Source organism: Mchenga conophoros, linkage group LG13, assembly GCF_057382185.1.
Source record: "Mchenga conophoros isolate Kocher_MC1m ecotype Shallow Benthic linkage group LG13, M_conophoros_male_GT1.1, whole genome shotgun sequence".
Lineage (NCBI taxonomy): Eukaryota > Metazoa > Chordata > Actinopteri > Cichliformes > Cichlidae > Mchenga > Mchenga conophoros.
In genome coordinates this window covers 27,586,201-27,612,031 of record NC_140538.1, presented here as the reverse complement: position 1 = coordinate 27,612,031, position 25,831 = coordinate 27,586,201, and the positions used below count along the sequence as shown (strand labels likewise).

Here is a 25,831-nt window from a genome sequence, read left to right as displayed (position 1 = left end):
CCAGCTCTGAGGTCTTTATACTGGCTGCCTGTCCGTCAGAGGATAGACTTTAAAGTTCTGATGCTGGTCTATAAAGCTCTGAATGGTTTAGGACCAAAATACATCAGTGACCTCCTGACCCAGTACGAACCTTCCAGATCCCTCAGGTCATCTGGATCCGTTTTTTTATCAGTTCCCAGAGTCAGAACCAGACACGGAGAAGCTGCATTCAGCTTTTATGCTCCTTATATCTGGAACAAACTCCCAGAAAGCCTCAGGTGAGCTGAAACACTCAGTTTATTTAAATCCAGGTTGAAGACTCCCCTATTCTCAGCTGTATTTGAATAAAGCACCAAATCCACACTTTTAAGCTTAAATTTCAAAACTTATATTTTAACTACTGATTTTATCTAGTGTTCTGATTTTATCTACTGTTTTTTTAAATCAATTTTAAATCATGCTTTTTATTGTTTTTGTTTTTTAATGTCTCTGTAAAGCACTTTGAATCACCTTGTTGTTGAACTGTGCTATATAAATAAACTTGCCTTGCCTTGCCTTGCCTATGGTTGGGCATGTCTCTGCAACATGCTGCACTTCATGGGAAACCAATTTTCTTTTTTTAAATTAACAGAATATGGCTATTTCCATTGTAAATATTTCCATTGTAATATATTTTGTTAATTTTGTTTCCAATGAACTGCAACAAGTTGCAGAGAAAGAGTGATGTAACATCTGACTGCAATCATCCTGAACTACGCATAAATTTCCTTTTGACAGAGATGTAAGGAACAACAATGGTTAAAAAAAGAAACAAAACAAAAAGGGAGTTTTTCTAAATTGCAGTAAATTATACAAAAAGCATATCAGGACAAAGTCAGAAAGACAAACAGTCGCTCAGAGATAGACCAGTTTAGTCCGATAATGGGTGCAGTGACGTTAGAAGGCAGAGCGGTAGTGTTTTCTGTGCGCTGGCCCTTTAAAACGCGCCGTGTTTTCATTGGTAAGGTGACGTCAGAGCACTGAAGGACTCCAGCCTATCCTCTCTAAACAGTGAAGGCAATGGTCCTGGCAAAGCGTCCTGCCTTAGGAGGGAGACTTTTACACTGCACAAAAGCCAGGGAAACACTCGTCGCTGGAATGAACCAGAGCCCTCCTGCACTCGCCGTGGATTAAAACCGAAACTTTTACGATGGCTCTGAACGTGAAAAAGTAGCGCGAGAAACAGCACGCTAAACCGCCACCGCCGCCACCACCACCAACGGACCTTCTACTGCAAAGCAACTCCTAGTAGATGTACGGCCACTGCTGAAAAATATGCTCCAGCCAAGCAACCTCAACCCGGGCTCCAGTCGCAAATTCGCAGTGTTTTAACCAGTTTCGTGAGACATTCACGGGCCTCTTCTTCACGTTGTTGTTGTTGTTGTTTTTTAAAGGTTCTTACCTTTAAAGTCCGCTATACAAGTCCACAACCCACCTGAGAGAGAGAGAGAGAAATAAGAGAGAGAGAATTATGGCAGGGAAGCTGACAGCAGCGCAAGGCACAGGAATACTGCTGGTGACAGCCAACGTTGGATCCCTGTTCGAGGATGTGAGTTTCCCCATTGATAAACACAGTCTGTCAATGCTGTCTCTTCACGCCAATGCTTAGTTCTAGCTTCGTTATTTCTCCCGCCACACGGTCAACTCCGTGTCTTTTATCATGCTAAATAATATCAAAGCTGGTCACGACTCGTGTATGTGTCAAGTCGCGTGCGGTAGCTTAAACAGCTACTGTACCGTTATACCGGGGGCCCTCTGACAACCTTAAAAACACACCGTACACCCGTCTGTCTTTACGGGTTACGTGTTCAACATATGCAGTGACCCACTTTTTCTCTCATGTTTCTTGGGTTGGTTTCTTGCCTGCTGTGTATGCACGGCGGCGGGAAGATAACCCGTAGCTTGTTATTACTGTAGTATTGCCACTGACTGTAACTTGAGCTAATCAGGGATGCAGTAGCTGTTTACTATTTGAAGACTCACCCTCTAGGCTGATGTGAAGCAGTCTGTGTGCATCACAGTCAGTAAAAACCAAACATGCATCCTGTCTGTATCAGAACTGTATTTTTTATTATTATTTTTTAGTTGATGTGATACAGAGTGTATAAAATAGTCGTTATTCAGCTTTTAAAAAAACAAGTGCAGCAGCAACTGATGTTTTGCTCCTTTTCTCCATTCATGTCAAATGTGTCCTGCAGCCAGTGTTATGAATAACAGAGATGTTAGGAGAGCAGGCAGCATTCAGATATCCACTCTTGACAGTGCCACATGCACATGTCAAGACAGCAGAGACGTCTTATGTCTAAAATAGGTGTGTCAGGCCTTATTAGGCGTGCCAGTTGAAGTTGTTGAATGACATCTGTTTTGTCATTATTATGTAATTATCTTTCACTTGGTCTACGAAAGTAGTCTGGTACCTGCTGGCACCAAGTTGAGGGGCAAACACTTTTCTGTCACTTTCAGTGTTGTGTCAGCACTGAGTACCCCCTCTTCTTCTTCTCTCCCTCTTGTGAAGTGCCGATCCACAACATTAGGAAAGAGTTATCTCTCTGACTGGAGTAAGCCTATAAATAGCCTGCCACCACTCACAAGCACCAAGCTTTGGGTGTCCTGTGCTATTTTTCTGGCTTTTTTTCCTTACTAAACTCTGAATTGAAATGTAATATCCATGTTTCCTGCTTTGAGTGGGTGTGCAGGTCATGCATAAGGCAATCTAGTCTCTGATGTGTTTGCATCCTTATGATGAATATGTGGGCTGAATGAAGTCTTTGTTAACTGCTTTTAATACCGTTTCCACTTTTAGTCTGTTTTAAATTGCGCGCTAGGAAATGCAGCCTGACACTAATTCGCCAAGATGCAATATAAACTGTGTCAGGCCTTCAGAATATGCATGTATAGTACGATATCATCTAACTGAGTCTTGTCTTGAAATGGCAGATATTCTTTTTCGACCTTGCACTGCTACTGTAATGTTGCAAACATTACAAATATAAACCCATCACTAACAGATGTAACATGCAGTTGTGGTGTGATTTTAGCACGTAGAGCTAATCTGCAAGTATTGGTTGATACGCTGATTGTTTTTCTTTTCTTTTGGTAGACTAAAATTATAGGTGAAAGGCTTAAAAATAAGAACTAGATGACCGTGGATAGTTGACAAGATTTGCTCAGTAAGGTGAGCTGATGGCAGCTGTTAGATCACGTCCTATTACGCCTGTGGGGAACCATATGGAAGGAAGCCTATGTCGCATTATTTTATTAGTCTTTCTGTTTAGTGCACAGTGGAGATGATCAAGGCAAAAACCCATATATGTGTAGTTACTATTATCATCATTATCGTTATTATTACTGTTATATTGTTATTATTGCCGTTAAGACAAATGTGCACCCTAGAAACCTCAATGTTTTATGTTCTTGTACATAAAGACAAACACACCTAAAAATTTATATTCTGTCATCGATTCAGATCAGTTTGTTCCTATGGCCCAATCACATGTGATGGTTCAAAAGGGCTTGACGGGCACATATATATAGACATACACATATTTTTAAAAAAAGGAGGGAAATCATGTCCTGAACTAGAAAAATGGTTTCTGACACTTACAGGCAGTTCGCGCGAGAAAAAAGTGGGGCTAAATAATAGAAACACAAAAAACAGTATAAAGCAGTACCTGCTATAAGCCTAATTTTTATTGTAAACAAACCGGTGTTGCTGTAATGCTGCTAACATTATGTTATATGGTCATCAGTCATTTTCAGACATCAACTTTTGGCCAGTGCAGTCTTTCTCACATGCATCACAGAAGGAAACGGTCCACTTCAGCCATGCTCGCAGTACTGGAAATGCTCTGTGCGGTTTAGGCGAGGAAGTTGCCCGAGTAGGGGTGCAGGATGCAGTGCTATAGCCCGCTCGCTAGCGGTGAATGCTGTACTATTTGCTGTACCTGTATTATTCGCATATTGGTACAATGTGACTTCACATTTTTTACTTGGGGAGCCGGCAGGCTGAATATCTACTATGATCCACTCCGACTGCAGGTAATATTTCAGTCCTTGTGTGCACCTCTGTGCTGTCTGCAGTTCATGTGTGAAAACAGCTCGAAACACCTGCCTACAGCCGCAGTCCCATTGCCAAGACTTCAAATGAATTTGAATCATTTTGATCTTGACATTTTACATCGAACAGGAACTTAAAAGTGTTTGGCTTTTTTTCAAAGCATCTAACAGTATTCATTTGGGTCTCGCAGTTTAAACCCATTCTCGTGGTCCATGCGATTAAAACCAGTGTTTTCTTGGTCAGCCTCGGTGTGTAATTAAGCTGATGCGATAACTGTAGTTATCAGTTATTGTTTGATAAGCATTACAGAATCGTCCTCGAGCTCAAGCCATTCGCTGTCGGCCTTGTGAACCATGCTCAGTGAATCCAATTATGGGAGCAAACACTGGTTTGTCCTGTGTTTAAAACGACCATCAAGGTTTACCCTTCATCTGTCTTTTGTTTTCTCACACGCTCGCTTTTGTGGCTCTAAGGAAGCATCCCTCCCCCCGTGGTCTGTTTGCCCTTTGACTTTTGTTGTGAATTGACCCCAGCACCACATACAACAGGACTCTGAAGTCTTTCTTCTTATTATTTATGTCCATTCAGTCCCGTGCTGATCCCTGTCCCGTGTCTGTTTCAGTCAGGTATTTTTTTCATTAGCATCGTAAAGCAGTAAAGTAAAGAGCCGTATTGAGGTTTCTGCCACTGCAGCTCAAATGCTGGCTTCCTGTGTAACAAATTTTCTTAATTTATCTCAACCATATATTGATACATGTTGAACTTGAGCATATTAAACTACTACCAGAAAAGGAAGCTATCATTACCGTATACGGGACCTGTTCTCTCCGGGCTAGGTTTTTATAAACTCTTCCCTTCCTGAAGCCACAGTGTGAAAACACAGTAGGTGTCCCATGGGTCCTGCTGGATTCCTGAGCCACCCTGTTTTGCATAATTAAGCACAGATGGAGATTAATGATCCCACTGAAGTGTAAGCTTGGTGAAGACAGGATAAAGGGGGAAAATAAATGAACTAATTGGTAATTGGTTTTCTAATTCAGGTGGAACAAGTCAAACTGTAGAAGATGCTGTAGCTGCACTAGTTTGGACCAATTCACACTTTATGCTTTTCTCTTTGCACCTTAGAAATAGGTGCCATTGTGTCTGAAAGGGTTGATGATTGGTTAGAATTAGTTAAGTGCCGGAGCTGAGCTCAATTATCATTGGGTAATCATGTTCAGAAAACCCTGGAGTGTTTAGTCTCTGTCTGTTAAAGGGGGACACTGTGCTGGCCAGACTTTGTTGCCATCAAATTATCCCGCTGTGACCTAGAGCTGGGCGATAGAACGATAACGATATGTATCGCGATATAACTTTTACTCGATAGAGAAATTAAGCTATCGCGATAGACCTCGCCGCTCTTGTCCTCTTAAAATAAAAAATAAAAAAAATTAAAAAAAGGTCAGCCAATCCAAACTAAGTAGCGCAGAGCCGAACCAATCACAGCCGCAGCGTCACGTCGCGTGACTTGTTACGTACAGCACAAGTGCCAAGCCGCACGTGTGTTTGTTTGGGAAGCAGCCAGCGGGTAATGGAGGAAATGAGTGTGCCGACTAGAAAAATCAACCGAGCGTGACCGAAGAGAAAACAGATGATGGTTCCAATGCCGGAGAGATTGTCGAACGGAAGAGCCATAGAAGTTCCGTAGTGTGAAGGTATTTCGGTCTGACAAAAAACAGAGTAGCGTGCACTGTAAATTGTGCCGAAAGCAAGTCTGGAAATACAATAAACTGGAGCATGCGTCACACTGTGCGCCACGTTATTGTTTCGGTGAAATGAATTTCTACAATACTGTTAATTCTAATCTCTGCAGTGTTTAAATGCTTACATATACACACAGTTACTGTCCCTCCACACACACGACTCTGTTCTGCTTCTATGCCCCAGCTTTGTTTACTTTTTCCCACCGAGGCTTCTAGACTTCTGATTGGCCAACATTTAGGCACGGTTAGGAATCTAGCGCCACCTGCTGCTTTGGCATGTTCATAGCAGCGTTTTCCTTCATTTCTCCCTTTATGTGTGGACGGGATTATTTTTTAAAACGAAAACGGAAAATCTCCGTTTTCAAAAATACCCGTGTACGTGTGGACGTAGCCTCAGTCTCTGACTGGAAGCGCTAATTCGTCATTCGGCTTTTGTCAGACTAAAGTAACTGTTAAAACTGTTTGAAAAGCTCAGCTATACAACAAGGAGAGATTGAGAATTTCCTTTTAGTTCTCAGTTTATTTGATATTGACAAAAGTTAGTCAGTTTTCTCTGTTATTCTGTAACACAAACTAAGATTTATTTTTACAATTAATATTTTGTTTCTAAGTGGAATTGACAATTTAGTCTGTTTCGTTTGTTCTATTTTGAAACTTAAACGCTTTAGCGGCTGCCTTTTGTGTAGTTTGCAATATTTGCCTTTATTTATCTGAAAAAGTCTCATGTTCCTTAAGTACATCTACCCTGTCGAACTTATTATGGGAAATAAATATTTAAATAAAAACAAGCTGCTGATTATTTCACATTTTACTTGTGAGCAACGGCACATTTAAATCTTACAAATATAGTTATTTGGCTTATATCGTGATAGATATCGTTATCGCCTGAAACGAAAAAAACATATCGTGATATGAAAAAATCTCATATCGCCCAGCTCTACTGTGACCTCTCACAGCCCTGGTTTTAAATTTTTTCAGAGGGCAGACTTTTACTCCCTGTTGGGTAAAAGAAAAAATAACAGCAGCAAACTATTTCCAGAACATAACTCAGGGTTTTTTTTCTGGCTCAGAATATACTTTTGGAGGATAACTGCACGTGTAGACATGATCGATCCCAATTGTTGCCATTTTAACCCCTTATGACATTAAAACAAATTATGTGTAGGGGAAGTCTAAGGAATAAAATACATGCACTTATTTTGCAGGGAAAAATTTGGGATTAAATGGGTTAAGCACTGAATTTTTTTCCCTTTATTTTTGGCCATTTGATAAACCAAAATAAATGCTACGCTTGGGTAAGTAAGCCAGTATAAAACATGGTTTGAGCTTCTATTTCAGTAGTTCTGCCCAAATATGCATTAGACATGAAGAGTGCTACATAATATCACAAAAATGCAGTTGTTGAGCAATTTTCACAACCACAATATAGGCACAAACAGCTTTAACTTTGAAGACAATCTATATGAATTTACGGTTTGCGTCACACTTTTAAAAATTTAATCTACTTCTGGGCTAACATTATAAATTACAGGCAGCTGTGGAGGTCTTTAGGAGGCTATTGGAGCAGCAACGTCTTTGCACCCAACAGCCAGAAACCTCCAGGAACCACTGGCAACCATTTGGGGAGGTCGGGGTGGTCGTATCATTTCCCATTTGGTGGACAACTCAACATGTTTCAAGATGGAGGATTGTCTGCAGTACAAAACTGCACACTCAATGGCATCACTAGTCGTTAGCCAATGAGCATGCAGTTTCAGGGTCAAGCCTGCCTCTCAATAAAGAATAGTTAAGTTTGTCTTTCCTAAAAAGAAATAACAGCAGCAGTCCACTTTTATCAGTGTTTTAGTGAAAAAATCCAATATTATGTCCTAATATAATATTTGGACATTAGCTGAACAGGGCTGTCTTTCTGTAATCTTTGTTGCTTTGGATGTTTCAATTTGACCTACAGCTCAACAGGGAGCCCGATCGCCTCCTGTGTAGACACTGACTGGGGCTCCGAGGCTGCTGCTCAGCTAACGCGCTCCTCCTGCCACGCCTTCTGTGTTGACATGGTGTGTAATCGTGCTGCTTAAAAAAGTGAGAGAATGAAAAGGTTTCCGTTACGGTTCGGAGGAAACAATGTAGGTGTGACTTGAGTGTCCTTATCCAGTATTTAATCTCTGGTTTAAACTGAAAGTAATAGTAACTGAGAGATCATATCATGACTTCTGAAGATTTGTCCTTGGAGAGCTCCCTGTGATTACGCTAAATGATTAAAATCTGACAAACAGATGCCCATTTTTCAGCTACCTTACATGTAGGGCAGAGTTGTTACTGTACTTTACTACTACTACTATTGGCTCATCTTACTGTAGTTTTCATTCAGTTGAAATCCGCTCTGTTTTTGATGACATATACATCTTTTGTTTACTCAGCCAATATAACCATATGGTGAAGCAATAAATTACTATGAATGTCCCCTTTTGTGGGTTCTGTCTTCCAACTTCTTTTCCATCTCGTCTCTTGTTTCTCTCTGTATCTGTCCTGTCCACTGACAGACAGCTCATTAGCTCAGGCTTTCACAGCTTGGATCCCACTGAGCTGGCATATTTACACCACTAAAAATGGAACAGAGCAGGAAAAAAAAAGCACCTGCCTCAAACCAAGAGGCTAGCTGCCAGTATTTTCAGTAACTATTACATCAAATGTCTGGTGTGGTGAGGAAGTATTTTTTGTTGTTACCCCACGCAACCTCTGCGTCTCATTAGAGGTGAGAAGCAAAGTGGTTAAAAATGCATTTTTCCTTCTGAACAAGCGATGATTTTGCTGCAGCCCACATAGACCCTGGAAGCTAAATATAGCTGCCAGTCACATGGCAGATGCTAGTGAATTCCCAAACTGAATAATGTAGTTGTGCGTTCATGGTGTGTATTTATAGTGTTGGCAATAGTAGTGCGAATGTGTGATCCCAGACGTGATGCAGTGTTGATAAGAGATGGAAGAGGAGGAAACTAACGATGTAGGATGGGGGGTTTTCTTCTTAATATCGGATCCTTTTTGGTGTAACCCGTGTTTTACCGAGGAGCTCAACGGCCCAGGACTGTGACTAAATACTTAAGCTGACTGCTTTATTTTTTCGCGTTTCTTCCGCTGCCAAAGTCTGTCCCAGTGTGTTGCTGCAGGAGTGGAAAGGTTTATGAAAGAAAGATCAGATGATGCTATTTTGGTGTTCTCCCTGCGCTAACCCTGCTCCATCCTGTCATAACGTGGAATTAGAATTTCAAAAAGGAAAAGATGTTGGAAGGAAGGCTGAAAGATGGCACCAAAAGGGAACAGCAGCCCAGACTTTCAAGTACCACATTTCTCTTATAGCACCAGTCATTGGTAAATGTGCATCTTAATATTAGTTATAGAGCATCCATTGTTGTTGTTGTTAAAACTTTACGATGAGAGTGCAATTTCTTCTTTTCAGTGCTACTATAAGAAACATACTTTTTTGGGAGGTGCAAAAGCAGATGCTTTTGTTGCAAATTACTCTTTGGTGGTACTGACAATGTATAAGGGTTTCGTGAGCCTGGTATCAGCAGAAAACCTCAATGCAATAAATGAGTGTTTTGCATGTTGTGAAATTTTACGCAATATTTGCATTAAAGCCTCATTTCAGAAGTGGAAAAAGTTGCTGCACCACAGACTGAAAAGGTATATCAGACATGCACGTTTGCCTCCTGCAAACTCTCCAGCCTGACCTGTTGAGGTCTGATCACTCGGACCACATTAAGAGGTGGTCTGAGCAACATATGGCCACATTCTTTCAGCACTGTGTGCTCGCTCACTCAGCTGACGTCTCACCTGCTAGTGAAAATCAGTGTATTTGTTTTTTATGCTAAGGCAAGAAAAACTAAGGCTCTTTAAGTGGATTGGGCTGCTTTTGTGGTTTAATAGGCCTGGATTGGACTCTGGACAGGTTGCTACTGAGTTAAGAAGGTACGGATGGAATTTCAGGAATCTGGCATTTGTTTTTTTTTTGCTAGAAAGAGCAATGTATTCCACAAGTTTGGAACAGGGAAGTAAGATGTGGACACCCATTCTGATGCCAGCGAACCTGTCGCTGTCCGCACGTTATCAGATCAGCTGAGGCGCGTGTGAATTTCTGGTATGAGCGCTAATAAACGATATGCTCATTTTGGTTTCCTTTGCACAGCCAGTCAATGCCAAGATGGAATGTTTGCCAGTCTCACCGCCTTGTTTCAACCTATCACTGTTACAGTGGGAACAATAAGGGAGTTGTGATCTGATTTTTTTTTTTGTGTGTGTTATTCTTTGATGCACACAGTTCTAACGGTTTCTTTTATTTTTGGTGCTTTGTTTGAATTTATTTTTGGAAACCACAAGATTTAATTAAAACCACTTTGGTGTGGTTTTGGGGGGGGTAGGGGTGTTGTGGAATTTCCACTGATCCCCTGAAAAGTCTTAAATGTGGTGAAAGTAAAATATCTTATTAGTAGCATTGCAGTCTTCAGTTTTATTTCGGGTGCCTTCTCTGCTTTTAGAAAGAGGTTTGAGACAAAGATGACCATATTTGGGAGATTCGCTGCTGCTGATGTCATGCGGCTTAAACAGTAGAAAAAACTCCCAGAAACCAGCCTGAAGCCTGAGTTTTGGATCACAGGGAGTTCTTGGCCATATGCAGATGTCATTATTTGAAGCTTTGCCTGTTTAATAAAAACCCTAAACACTATAACCACATATGACAGAAATTAATGCGTCTAAAGCAACAGTTTTTAACAATTAAATAAACCAGCTAGTCAGTAAATCTGCCCCAAACTCTGTATGAAAGTTCAGATGAAATTCTGACTGTGTCATATTGAATTTATGGGGCTTCTTCAGCTAAATAATAAGCTAGATAGTGCTTATTTTTAGTTTTCAGATAATAAAGTCTTCTTTTTGCTGTTTAATACCAGGTTTGGGTACCTGAGCAGGCAAGTCAGTTCAGGCCCAAATCAGTAAAAGTCTACATATGCTCGTGTTGCTCATGTGGGGAACATGCTGTTTCCACCTAGTTTGCCTGAACAACAGGCAAACTAGACAGTAGAGTTTATATTGGGGTTCTCTTGGGGGAAAGGATGCACTCACAGTCACAGCCATATATATGAATCCAGATACAGGCTCTCGGTAACACATACCAGGAGACAGGGATTTTACAGTGGCTTGAGATGGCCACTTTTTTTTCTCCTTGAGGTCATTGACCCTACTCAGGAGGATTTGATAATGGTTTTGTGAAAAGACCCGGACAAAGAATGGCCAGGTCCCACTGGGCCCAGATAAGGGATAAGGGTGGGAGTGTTGATGCGGTGCAAAGGAAGTTTGGGTTTACTCCAAGAAACATAATTATCCCAGCTGGGAAAGCAAGTGAGGGGACAGCTCCCCACCCAGCCCCTTGATGAGTCTAAAGACTCATTCATAAGATTCCCAGAAGATACAAGAGTGATGGCTCATGAAACTCCACTCAGGATTACAGTAGGTTATGTGCAATGGGAGGAAAAAAGATCAATAATGTCAGATCCCAAGAACAGGAGACTTTCGATTTAGTGCAAAATTTCTATCAAGTCGCTGTGCAAGTCTTATTTTTGCTGACCTGAGCCAACAGGTTTATATTAAGCACAAGGTAAAAAGTAAACCAAATTTAGAGAGGTTCATATTAGCTAACTAGTTTATGATATTTACATGGTGAGATAACCGGGTTCTTTTAGCAAGCTGGGTTAGAGGGTTGGTAAGCTGGGTCATGTCCCACATAAAGTGTCCAGATGTGCTTCTTCTGCACATATTGACATTTTTCTGCAAAAGTAGTTTGATAAATAGTTTGGTTTTTAGCTGAGTTGGCGTGTTAAACTGTGGGTTAGATGACAGAAGGCATTTTATAACTACTACTAACTATTACTACAACTACTGCTCGCTTAATAGACAAAACAGAATGATCAGTGATGGAAAAAATTTGTTGTAGCATTAGTTCATTTTCCAAAGCAGCTCCGTGTCCAGACTTGTCTGCCTGTCGAGATATTGTATCAGAGGATATACGTTGCATATTTAGATAGTAACTCTGAGGTTTCTTTCTTTCTTCCTGTAAGTGAAGGTCGTTGCCCAATAATAGAGATACTAAAAGCTGGCACTGATTGCAGGTTTTGTATAATGTTGCATGGTAAAGTGGTAAAGTTAGTTGCTAATCTGCGGTATGATATTCTGTTCAGCGTCAACCTTAATAGTGCGTTTATCCAATTGAAAGAACATCTCACATTCCTTTATTGACAACTTGTGATGCAGATACAGCAGCTTTGGCTTTATTTGTTCAGACTTTGAGATAGCTGTCTCTGAGAAGCAACACAAAGAAGATGAATTGTCCTTGTGCAGATTGAAGTTTGAATGCTAAATCACAGGGGCTGACAACTGTGAACTAACTGACACCTTTAATAAGAGCTTGACTACAAAAAATGGATAAAAAAAGTAGTCTGTTTTGATGTTTTCTGTGGAGTTAATGAAAACGTGTTTGCATCATTTTGACAAGGCCAGTGCTGGCGTGCAAGAAGGCCAACAAATGAGAGTAGGAAATGCAGTCCAAGTAAGGTGTTGTGCGAAAGTCATCTGCCACCTCGTATTTCTGTACGCTGTGTTAGACAAGTGGGAAATAGGTGCAGCAGATTATTGAAACTTGTGCAGATTATTAAGATTATTAGTTATTTTTCCCATTCTTTGTCAAGATGATCCCAGATTGCTTCAATAATGTTGAGGTCCAGGCTCTGGGGAGGCCAGTCGATGGCTGATAGTGTTCCATTGTATGTTTTTGTATCCTTTTACTACATTGGCAATGTGTTTGGAGTTATTGTCTGAAAAAATCAAGCTGCTGCCAGTTAGGTGCTTTTCACATTGAATTGCATGGGGGATCAAACTGTGAAGGTACTGCATGCAAACTTCTTTCTATTTTTTAAGGACATAACATACTGCTCATCTGCTGTAGATAGTTTCTAGATCCCACATTCCTTTTGTTGTCCTCCACTTGTCCAGTTTCCTCAAGTATTTCAAGGACACACTGTACATCATGCTGAGATGTGCCAAGTTTTTGGCTAAAAACTCTCTGGGAATCAATTGTTGGTAGAAAAATACTATTTTATGCCTGTCAAACTGTGTTATTCTTTGGCATTTTTCATAATTTCAGATAAAGAAATGGAAGCAAATAGTAAATAGTAATAGTGACACTTTCTAGTAACAAAGCGCCTAAAGTTGTCTTTTATGCATATGGACACACTGGTTCTTCCCTTAAATTAGGTGTCTTTTTTATATTTGAATTATTCATAGGCCAGTGTTAAGTGGCATAAAAAACAAAGACACTAAGAAAACATTCTTCTGATAAAAGCAACCAATATTCAAAGCAAAACTGAAAGACTCTCAGAAAGCCTGGAGGTCTGGCAGTGAGGGGGACACAAGACTTTTGCACAGTACTGTATATAATACATAAAGTACCAATATGATGATTTCTTAGAAAGCTCATAGATGTTGAGCATCTCCTTGTTTTGCATGTGATATTAGACATCAAACTTTTAACATCAGCACACGTGGGTTTCAGTGGAACCTCTTTCTCACCTGCTGTCTGTAAGTTGATAAAGGTGTTGCACACAGGGGATTCTGTCCATGCACCACGTGAACGGTTTCTTTTTTCTGTTGATGTGGTCGGAAAGTTCACAGCTCCTTGCTGACTCGCCGACCGTGCGCATTGTGTAGCAAACTGGGATCTTCTACACTCGATAAACATAAACCCAGAGCCAGGATTTTCTCAACATTTGTATTTGTGCACTAAAAATGTAGCAGAGTTTGCTGTAAGAGGTTTATGTTTCCAACAGCTTGCTGTGAACATGTTGGTGTTTATACCTGGAGTTGTGCGTGCAGTTTATGTTCAGTATTTTAGCTCGCGTCAGTGGTGTTTATCAAAGGAATTTGGCTGACTTTCATCTTGTAAACCCAAAGAGTGTGTTTTAAAGAGCTTGCTTAGCAACAGCAGGCCTTCTGTCCACTTATGCTTTTATCTATGATCCACATCCACTTCACTCACATGAAACTTTTACACTTACTGTTTGTTATAGTCAAACACTCACAGCAACACATGCTCACGTGTTTCTCTTCCCTGCTGCGTTTTCTCTAGGCTGTCGCGTCTGCTGAGGGAGACATACAAACTGAATGATTACAGAAGTGTTCATACCTCTTTTGTCACCACAGAAGCCAAGCGTCTTGAATAAAAGAGCTGTGGTAAAGGCTGAAAGGCAGGACCTGGAGTTTAGTCTGTCCTCCCCTGCCCTGCCCCACATCACCAGAAGCTGTAGGGTTAGGTTTAGAAATGGGATGCATGAAAATTGTGTTGGTCACAGAAAAGCTTTGCAGTGGATTCTTTTTTTTTTACATACCCTGTCTGATTATATGTTAGGGTTAGTAGTACTTCATTTTGATTTTCATTTTTTAAACAAAAATTATGTTAATTGAACTCTGTTTTTGTCATTACAACTTCTAATGTCTTCAAAGACAATTATGTCCTTGCCTCATCTTGTAATTTAACTGCAGCAAGCTGCAAAATTAAGGCCTGTATCGTGTGTTGTTTAAATGATTTCAAAGGTCAGTTGAATGTGTTGACTCTTTATAAGCCACAGCAGGATAGTCAGTCGGCCTGCAATAAAACGTCAAGCAGTGAATGACTGTTGCCTGTCGTGACGATGATGGTGATAACCAAACTGTGAAGCTGCGGCTGCTAAAATTGGTTTGAAGGAGGTTGCTGCTGCACACACTGATGAGTAAAAAGTAGGTTAAACGTTGTGATGTGAAAGATATTTGTAGTTCACTTTATTAGAAGTTAGCTGACGTTTTTTTTAAATTAGGATTTCTTTATCTACTCATTTTGTTTTGTTTTTTTGATGGCATCTTTGCCATCAAGATAGGTGAGATCAATACCCCATCTCGTATTTTTGATATAAATATAAAGTTAGGACTGGAAACTAGAGGAAACTGTCAATATGTATATATAAAGACAGCCCTCTTGCCTGGGTGAAGGGATATTTAAACAGAAGGCCCCTTCAGAAAGCCACATGGGCATGATCATCAAAATCAGAGTTTATTTTATATTGAATAAATACCCGAATTCAGACTTCCCCATCTTGGACGACCACAGCTCCTGTGAGCTCAGAGTATTGTCACATGAACTATTTCTCAGCTCAAAGCCGATATCCTGAGCCAAAAGCATAACTGTAGCCATAAACTGCAGAAAAAGACAGTGGATTGGAGTATCTCCTACCGAAATGCCGGCACCTTTTGTCAGGCGGGGTGGCGTGGACACCCAGCTTTGTAAACACGATAACTCAAGAACAAGAGAATGTAGGACTTTTAATTTGATACCATAGATGCATCGGCTAAAAATCTCAGGCGAGCGTTGGTGGTTTGATCCCTGGCTGCTCAAGTCTGCAGTTTGCATGCATAAGTATCCTTAGGAACATGCAGAACCCCAAGTTGCTCACTTGTGTCTACATGCCTCACCAGCTGGGTTGTGCTTCTTCTCACTCGCTCTATGCCCTACAGAGACCTCTCCACTCACCATTTCCCTTTATCCTTTTCCCCCCATATACAACCAAGTGCACATTCCCAGCAGGACAGCTGTTTATTTAACCCAAAGCCTTTGATGGGAGAGCTCATTGTCTCTGATCCATGTACAGTTCGTGGGTGAATATTTCCCTGTTAAGGCCATTGTTTTTTTTCTCCTATGGTACAAGTACAAACTTGTCTGGCCTGCTCAAGTCATTAAGCGGGGCCTGGTACTAACTATGCTTATGACCGTACTCTTCCTCCAGACTCTTAGTTCTTAAGGATTTCCTGCTCTGGAGACATACTGTAATGCAGAGCACCTGGATGCTGTTACTGTATGCTGTGCTTTCTATAAATATCAGCTATGATTAGGTCACACACATACATTTGAATGAAAATGCCTGTTCATGCATGAGTCAGAGTATTGCGTCGGTTAAAAGTGGATCTTCTGCCACTCACAACTGTGTCTGGTTTGCCTCAACAACTTGCTTGGCCATAATGGAACACTGCCTCCCAGTGAACATCAGTATCTGGCTGCTTGACATCCTCTGCTTCCCATTTAAGGCAAGACAAGAAGTACACTGATAGCACAATAATACACAGTGACGCTAATATGCACTCGTTACTTACTCTCCATCTCTACTGACGTAGCTTCTTTTACATTTCATCTTTCAAACAGGTTTATCTTTGCATCATTTGACTCTGGACGTTTGAAGACACGGCACAATGAAATATATAGCTTTTGTGGTTTTTGCCTGGTCAGTTGTCGTGCTGCATCCAGAACCTTCATGTTATTTCCTTCCCTCACATGTAAATTGAGAGCCAGCTGCAGAGGAGGATGGCATTGAGCGTTACTCCTCGGAAAGCTGCTGTGGTGTCGGGAGCTTGGCGTCTGCTTTAATTACTGCATCATTAGTCCTCCCACTCTCAGCCTCACTTCTGCAGGAAAAAAGAAGACCCTCAATTACTGTAGACCTGCATGCATTATTTGTTGACATTAGTGAACGTCACAATATTACTGTATATATAAAACTCAGACATTCTTTGTCCAGAAAATACTGATAGATAAACTAATAGATTATTAGATCATCTATTTGTTAATTATTATTTGGTTATTGTTGTTTTTTGTTTTTGTTTTTATCTCCAAACAGCATTAGTCTGTTATAATCAGTTTTCTGTCTGTCTAATGGCTGTTTATGTAGAGGGATGTTTAAAACAAAGTCTTCTCTTCTTTTTAGATTTCTTTGCATTGCAGTCACTGTTGCCACTGTGACTGATACAGAATCCTGATTTTTTTTTTGTATTGATCAGTAATCCTTTTGTACAGAAAGGTGCAAATAATTGGATCATGGGGTATTTACAGAGTAGTTAGCAACTTAAAGGTAAGAGACAGTCCCAGCTGCCGCAGGGTGAGAGGTGGGGTGCAACCAGGGCAGGTCCCCAGTTTGTGGCAGGGCTAATGCAGAGAGAGAGACAACCATCCACATTCACATTTACACCTATGACAAATTTAGAATAACCAGTTAAGAGAGCATGCAAACTCCACACAGAAAGTCTAAACTAATCTGTTATTTCACTACATGTTACTGTCAAATGTTACTGCCAGATGAACTACTTTAACTGATTTATGAGCCCAGCAGTGTTACCTATCTCAGGTCTAAGAAAGGTTATTCACACTGTGGAATTCAGACATTACATTAGTTATATTATTTATTCCCGTGCTTTTCTTTTTCATGAGGTTTTCACACAGTAATAGTCATCCTAAAGCAATAATGAAATAACATTAGATGTGACACAGGATGCAGCATTTATCACACTAATAGTGGTCACACAGCTGAAAGCAGGATCATCTGCAGCTCTGTGCTGATGTTTCTGAGCTGTGAAGGACTAAGCTGGAGTGTGACCACTCCCTGCAGATTTCCCCTTTGTTTCAAAAAATGGTCACGGGGGCTTTGCCAGTTTTCCATGTGTGCCTGTTTGTGTTGCTTTTGTGTGTGTGTGGTCCCCCCCGCACTGCCTTATCACTCCCGGCCTTTCCACAGGGTTATCACTTGGTCTTCCACTACCGACAGTAAAGTTTCCACTGCGGACAGCTTGAACAATACAGACCCTCCCTCATCTCCCCACCACATCTGCTCTCCTCTGGAAGATATATATAGACCTCGGCAACCACAAACATATCTTTGTCTGAGACATCCTATTATTATTTCTTGTCTTGAGTCTCGAATGTCACAAAGATTTCCTCCTGCAGCAACAACGGGGGAGAAGTTAATAAAGAAGTAAAAACAATCAAGCAAGGATTAAAGTCTTATTGGACTCTAAATAAAGCTGCTTGTGCAGTTTTTATGGCAGTTCTCTCTGTGATGCATTTTAAATTGAGCTTTATTTCAGTAGCAGCATTTGGATCTACACCTCTGCTTTATCAGAGGGCCATCACCTGCTTCAGTGGGCTTCACTGATAGAAGAAAGATTTGCCACTGGAACATTAAAGAGGTGTTTGTAACATGGATGTGAGCAGCACTGAATTGACAGGTCACAGATTAAAAAAAAAAGACTAGACAGTCACACACATACTTATGTGAAGGGTTCTCCTGGCTGTTTGCCTGCTGCCTGTCAACACTTGCTGGCTTGTAGACAGGCATCTCTCAGGCTCTACGGGCAGGCCAGGTCTTAGGTGCCAGTTCACGTAGCAGCTGAACAGATGGTACCGTCTCCACCTTGCCTGCTTCACGGATTTTTATTACCCAATTTGGCCAGCAAGAGGCTGTTTAGAAAGGGAGACAAATGCCTACTAAAAAAGGAATACATTTATTCACCTGCTAATGCTGCTCATTTAGATTTTATGGGTATTTGCTTTAGCTATAGCACAGGTGGAAACCTTTTTAAATCTTGTAAATAAAACTTTGAATGTATGTTTCTTTCCAAAGTCTGCTCAGCGTGTCAGTTGGGATACTGAAAAACATTCCACTGATGGCAGAAAAAAAAGAAAAAACACTGCTCGTATCATATAAACTGTCCAATGGATATAAAATTGTCTAACACAGAAGAGCGCACGGGTTTACAAGGGCTGGCATCAGTTTGGTGATTTTGTCTTGTAACACGTTGTTAAAACACTTTCCCTGGCTTGCTCTGCATGTGGCCTATCATTCTGATCTTTATATGTGCAGCAGCTCTAGAACAATAATATTTTACAGGCAGTGTGCTTTGACCTTTACACCTCTAGCTTAGTTCTGTGTCTAGTTAAAGTCGTTTCTCGCACTCGTCATTATCTGCGTAACTAGCTGATGTTATTGGCAGAGTGTAGCTGCAGTCACACAGTTGAATTTTGGCCTAATAAAGCACCTGTGTTGATACTGTAGCTCTATCTAGGCTATATGGTTTTAAGGACACAGTTTTGGGGCAACAGTGCTCACAGAGAAATGAGCAGAGAGATTTTTAAGCTCCTCCGCCCTGCTGTCATGAATAGCAGCATCTCTAGTCACCAGCAGACCTTTGTTTACTCACTGACTCTTTTATTACCCTAAAACAGGCATCGGGCTACTTTAAGACCATAGTTTTGTACTGGTCTGTTAGTGCCACCGTCACTCTGAGAGGCAAGATTTACTTAACAACCTTCAAGGAGTGCAAACAAAAGTTGTTGTTTGATTTTTTTTTTGGACATTCTGTTATATTAATAATAAGTTGATTAGTCATACAGGTAAGTTGATAATGATGAGAGGAGCAGTATAAGAGACGTGAAAGAAACTTGTTTTTTACATTTCATGCCCGCGCAAATGTATCTGCAGACACTAACAATGAGAGGTGACAGCCAAAGACAGTGTCTTATCTGATTGGCTGCTGACAGAGGTAAAGTAGTGCCTTGAAGGGACACTTAAGAAGATAGCTTCCCGGGAATGGTGATCTGCTTCGCACCCTTACTGTCCAGCCTATTTTCTAGTTCCAGCTTTGCAGCTAGGAAAGTGAGCACCAGCAGCTCTATATCAAGTGACTGTGCAACTGCACCGCCTTCTGCCGTGGCAGATTAACACCGACGCTTTATCCTAGTCGATGACTGTTCCAGTGTAACTGGAAAAGTGTAACCAGTGTAACTGGAACAGTGGTTAACTGCGTCTGTTTGAATGTGAATGCATAAAAAGTAGACATTAGACATATTCTGAGAAATTCAATGACGTGACCTCCTGGTAGAGGTTATAGGGCTGCCTCTCTTTTGGAGAAGATAATTGTCCTCTACAGCAGCGGTCTCCAACCTTTTTTGCGCCACGGACCGGTTTATGCCCGACAATATTTTCACGGACCGGCCTTTAAGGTGTCGCGGATAAATACAACAAAATAAAACTAGTACCGGTACCGAAAAAAAGAAAATGTATTCATAACACACATGAAAAGACCCAGGAAAACGATAAAAACGATAACAAAATAACGCTGAAAACCGATAAAAACCCTGAAAACCATACATTTCACACCTGAGCCTCAACTCTCGCGGCCCGGTACCAAACGACTCACGGACCGGTACCGGTCCGAGGCCCGGGGGTTGGGGACCGCTGCTCTACAGTATAAACAATGGCCTCTAATTCTTAATTGGGTTTATTAGGATGTACTGTATTCTAATATTTAATAAGTTCTAACACTTAATTCAATCTTCTTCACCTTGTTTGAACTGAAGCCATTAGTAGAAATTAAACCAGATTAATTAAGTGTCACACTAGAGGAGCGGGGCCATAGCTATTCTTACTGTTCTCTAGCACCTAATGTTATTGTGATTAGTGTGCGCTTAGTCATTCATTGATTGTGTTAAGAGCTTCATTTTTGCTCACTGCACTGCAGCGGGGGTGAAATGACACTTGGCTGTAGGGTCAGTGTGAGAAACAGTCTAAAAATATTGGCTCTATAGCCTAAACCCTCCAATATCAGAGATTAAGGGGGCTTCTGTGCGTGTATGTGTGTGCACATAGGCACATCTAGTGTGTTTTTTTTTGTGTGTGTGCCTTAAACTCACGTCCACTGAGGTGAAATGCACGTGGTCAGTTTTAGTCACATAATGTCCTGTGTATGTGACTCAGTGGAGATCTTTGCCACAGGCTGTGTGAGGTGGCTAAAACGGTTTTATTTTGTTAGCGATAACAGTCCTTGTGTCTAGCCAAAAGCTATTTGTGAGTTTGTATGAACTTGGCATCTGGAGCACAGAGATTACATGGAACTTTGTCTCTCAATTCCTGTTTACACATCTCTCATGATGACCAGTGTACACTCCTCATCCTGTCTGACTGTGCACACATTTTCATCTCATATTAATATATGTCTGCATTCTGCTGGAAGGCCACCAGAGAATGATGGGACCGAGCGCTAGACATGATTAGATATATTAGATGACGAATGGGACCAGGCTTAGGTAAACAGGAAACCGAGTGGTTGAATCTGTAAAACTGATGAGGTGTTTTGTGCTGTCTGATGGGCGATGCAGCCTGAAAAGCAACAGGGGCAACACAGAACGCCTTGAAATGGTGAATCATTTTAAAGATAGGAATAGAAATGAGCCAGGTCAGGATGTAGGTTTTGCAGCCTGCTGTTCCTGGGAACTTGTTTGCCATTGTTCAGGTGAACATTGTTGTCTTTGCATGTTCACATCACAGCTCCCACTCATCTATACGATCCAGGAATATGTGTGTCATGGTCATACTTTTCTTGGAAAGCGAACATTTCTAAATAGTATGCAAAATGTGAGTACTCTTAATTAGGGATGGGTATCGTTTAGGTTTTATCCGATACCGGTGCCAAATTGGTACTTTTGAAACGGTGCCGGTGCTCAAACGGTGCTCAAACCGGTGCTTAAAGAATGGAGAACACAAAATTGGTCCAAAAACCTCTCATGTTCAGCTGTTTTTTGTAAAAAGATAACAATGTTAGCCTTTTCTGCAGCTATGGGGCATATATGGTATCACTCTTGGCTGGAAGCAGTGCTTAAACAATGGAAAAAACACAAACTTTGTCCTAAACCTCTCATGTTTAACTGTTTTCCACTTTTTCTTTGGTCATTTTAGCCTTTTTGGCCAGGGTGAAGGGAGTATCTGCCATCAAACAAGAAGACAGCCGCATGTAGCTATGATGATGTTTGCTAGTTCACCTTACATGCATTAATGTAATAACGTGGTTAGCCTACTCAACGTAAATTACACTCGAACAACATGAAGCTACTCACGCAGAGAAGAGCGGCTGCTGCTGCATCATCATCCTCATCATTTCTGCTACACTGGCAGGGCTAGGGGCCAGGACTCTACTCTTCATGTTTTTGGGGGTAGTAGATGCGCTCGGTGTGAGGTCTCGCAGCAAGCTATCAAATACGGCGCATTTCTGGGCTTTTAAAAAAAACCGCTATGCGTCGCCAGGTGTTTCATCGGATTCTTGGTGTTACCTCCTTTGACAGTATCACAGTATCAGCTTAAAGCACTTGTTGCAGGCTGCTGAGTTTGCATATTTTGCTGTGAAGTACAGCCAGACTTTTGACTGCTTCGCCTTGGACATTTTTAATCTGTAACTCTGCTCTAAAAGAACGTACGTACCTGGCCCCGCCTACTATCCTCGGAAACGTAAAATGATTGGCTAGAATCTAAAGTGCATCACAGCTCAGGAAAAAAAGGCACCGAAATAAAGCACCGAAATGTGCGCTGCTTTTCGGTCTGGTTACTACCGTTTATGTCAGAACCGGTGCCATCATGGCACCGGACACCGGTACCCATCCCTACTCTTAATACTCTTGGGATTAGAGTAAATTGGATTGAAAGAAAATGTAGTGTAGAAAACAGCAGTTATTTGTATTCAGATTTTACAGGAAATACTGGCTTGAGTCTTGTTCTGAAGGCTGTGATAGTGGCACAGCTCTGTTAACAGTATTGTTGGTTGAGTGTTTTCCTATATATAGATTTTGGTGTGGAGCTCAGGCATATTAATGCCCACCAAACTCTATTTGGCTGTTGCAGCAGTGTTTTACATACATTGATTTTTTTTTGTCATGGTACCCCTCAATATCTTCTTTAAAGCTACTGATTTTGGTTTTTTACTATTTGAAATGTTATATTTTAAGTTGATTGCGGAACACCGATTTCACTCAGAACCTCATTATCCTTTTCTCACTCCTTAAAACAGCTCCTTCTGTCTGAACACGATATGTGAATAACAGGAAGGATTGGAGGCTTTATAGACTGATTCTGTCAGCTACGTTAGAACATATATTAGAATACTGATACATTTAGCAAATAGCTAAATAAATATATCCACACACATGCACCCCGTCTACCAGTAGCTGGTGTTTTGTGCCTCTGGTATACTTGCCAATTCCTTTCTGTGCCCCACTCATGTATGTGCCGGTCCATGTTAGCCGCCATGATGCCTGACAGGAGCTTCCATGTGGTACTGAGGCAGGTTATTAGCCGGTAGTTGGTTGGTGAACCTTCAGAGGGTCTTTGTCGACTGTCCGGCCTCCGGTTAGCCATTGTGGGTGTCCCTCATCGACTGGCAGCTGGTTCATTTGTACTGCCAGACACTCACGGAGTGCAGTCAGGTTCTTCAGCCAGTAGGCGTGAAGACAACACCATGTCGGGGGCCTGGTGCCTTCCTGGTGGAACACTGAGCTACTAGTTGTTTCGTCGTTAATCTGGATGCTGGTATGCTAAACCAAATATAAACAGTACCGTGGAAATGCCTATGTGAGGCTCTCATTGTAACTCTAGTGCAGATACAATGTTGCAGGTGAAAGCAGACCTACAGATTGTAATGTAGGCTATTCCAGCAAGACAGCACCAGACAATGCTTAACCTTGTTCATATACAGTACATTATATGATTAAGCCAATGTTAAATTTTCACTGTAATTACAGATATATACTAAACAACTTATTAGTATTCATAATGTCACTATTGTTTTTTTCCAGCTTCCAGCTCAGGTTTGGTAGGCCACTGGGTTTGCAGTACACTGAAAAAGCTTAACAGAGATGGAGATAAGTTTATATTTTTACAGTTGACCTTGTGTCAAAACTCAAGCCACGTGTGAGTTGACTCTGCATGTAAAAATGTGTGTGAAAAGCCCAAATGAGCGAGGCCTTACATTCTTCTGCACAACAGTGCCCTTGCTTTCATGGCAGGACTTTTCTTCATCACGAGAGTTTCGTAACTGGGCAAAGATGCTTACCTTCTCTTTTCCTACTTTCCCATCTCATCCTGTTTTTCAAATGACCTCTAAAAAAAGTTATTAAGTCCTCAAGCTGCCACATGTATGACACACTTAAAATATTCTTTTCAATGTAGGCTAACCTCATGACTTTCCCAACATCTCCTCTGTCATGTCAGTTCAGAAGAAAGTTTTGAAATTGAATTATGAAACAAATTGTGTCATATAAACTGTTACCACTAATTTCCAACAAAAAAAGAAGAAGAAATAATAAAGTGAATTTTATGAACCTTCCTTGCAGGCACCTCACCCAGGGATGGGCTTAGATAAATAACAGATCATGTGTTTTGAGTGTATCCAACTGAGGGCCCATAAGAGGGGGGATCCCTCTAGGGTGTCAGCAGTTCACTCTGTGATGTTGAAGGCGAATGGAAACCTCTTAAAATATCAACGGGAGGGGCCACAGAGAATATGAAATTCAGGAAGTCAGAAGAGGTGAAACTAAAGGAGAATACAGTTCAATTACAGGGCAGTGGAGAACACTGTTATTCACCACCACCCATATCCTAACACAGGTTTCAGAAACATGCGTTTCAGCTCTGTTAACAGATGGTCAAACATCTTTAACAAGTGTGTCGTGTGTCCAAAATCATTGTCTGGCCTGGGTTTTAACCACTGAGAACTGTTGTGGTGTTTTTGACGCGTGACTCATTCACTGGGTCTGGTTGAGGTCTGGGCCCAGGCGCTGTGTTGTGGAAACCCAGATCCCTCTCTGCTGTTTATTTTGGAAGTTTGGTTTTCTGGCACCGGGTGAAGATCAGTGCCCAGAGGAGCTGCTTAAATGGGAGGACTGCTCGGGAGGTACAGTCTTCATTTGGACATATTTTGGACTTGTTTTTTGTCGAAAGAGCGGGGGAGAGTCTGCTGTGTCCCATTTTGGGCTTTGCCTGACGAACTGTGATGGATTTAACCTATTTTTGTATGACACGGATCTCCATGTTGATCTTTCTGCTCTAGATAGTATACAGTGACAGAAAGGATGGTTGTGGGCGTCTGAGACATTTTAATGGGGTCCTGGTGGAAATGGAAAATGACCCTTCCGAGCTCCCCTCTCTTGCCAGTTGCTCACTCTTTTTCCCTCCCCTTCCTTTTTTCCCCTTTCCTCACTCTCTCTCGCTCTCTCTGTCTCTCTCTCTCACACACTCCCAGCAGGAAGAACCCAATTATAGAGATATCGGGCCCATGCTGAAAACGTGATAGCCTGTGAAATGTCTTCGGCGTCACACAGAGACAATGTTTGTCCTGCCCCAGTGCAAACAGGATGCTGCGTGCAGGAGAGCGCCACGAGATAAGAACAGAGAGGGAAACGCTAAGAAAAAAAAGAAAAGAAAAAAAAAGGCAACCCAAGAAGGCAGAGGACAGCATTTGCAGTAAGGAAAAAAACAGCTATGAGACAGGTGATCCGGAGATGGTCTGACCCGGCAGAGGCAGAAGAAGAGAGCAGCAGTACAGTTACAGTATCAGCGGAAAAGGGCAAATCTTGTACAGGAAGTAGAAGTGTATAGCCCGCCACCTGAAGGAAACGCAATTTGTACTATAGACATTGTTTTCTCTCTCTCCTCCTCCACCTACTCCTAACCATTTCCTGTTGCTTCCCTTCTAGAGACGTTTACATAATGACTTCACTTAACAACAAAATCATTGGTTAATTTGTGTGACACCTCAGAATGTGATCACACGCTCTGCACACAGCCCGCTGACAGGGTCGTGCCTGTTCTAATTGTAATCGCATGCTATCCTCACACAGAAATGGATTACAGGACCATTATGTCCTCTTCTCTCCCCTCTAAGCCAGAGATTATAATCACATTCCTGGTGCTTATCTGCTGAGCCGTTTTTTTGCCATAAAACTGACATAAAGATACTAATTCAGGATTAAAATGTGGGTCGTGGCATTTTCAGGGCAGGAGTTTAAAAAATAGTTTTATTTCTTGTCACAATTTTACTGGTTTGAGTTTGTATTTCCAGCAGCCAAAGCCTCCAAATACTCTGGAGATATGCTGAGCTGTAACTTGGGTAGATAATCTTTAATTTTATTTGTTTGATTAGGAATCTTGTGGATGTTTAAAGAAGACTTCATGTGCAATAAACTACTGTGCTACACCCTGGCAATGCAGTGTACATAAACACGCACAGGTCAAATTATCGATCTTGCTTACAAGGGATGAAATGACATCTGTATTTAGCTAATACAGAGTTATCG

The 25,831-nt window shown here is 41.3% G+C and overlaps 1 protein-coding gene across 3 annotated transcripts in view; it reads left to right on the top strand.

Annotated features, from left to right (window-relative positions):
- Window positions 1–1,005: 1,005 nt before the first annotated feature.
- Window positions 1,006–25,831, top strand: part of inpp5a (inositol polyphosphate-5-phosphatase A) — a 158,963-nt gene continuing 134,137 nt past the window's right edge. For 2 of the 3 annotated variants that reach the window (XM_085297576.1, XM_085297578.1), the window contains exon 1: window positions 1,007–1,567. In XM_085297576.1, the coding sequence (XP_085153702.1) occupies window positions 1,490–1,567 (78 nt within the window). In that variant the 5' untranslated portion in view covers window positions 1,007–1,489. Of the gene's footprint in view, window positions 1,568–25,831 lie in introns of all 3 variants that reach the window. The other variant, XM_085297577.1, reaches the window with a different exon arrangement.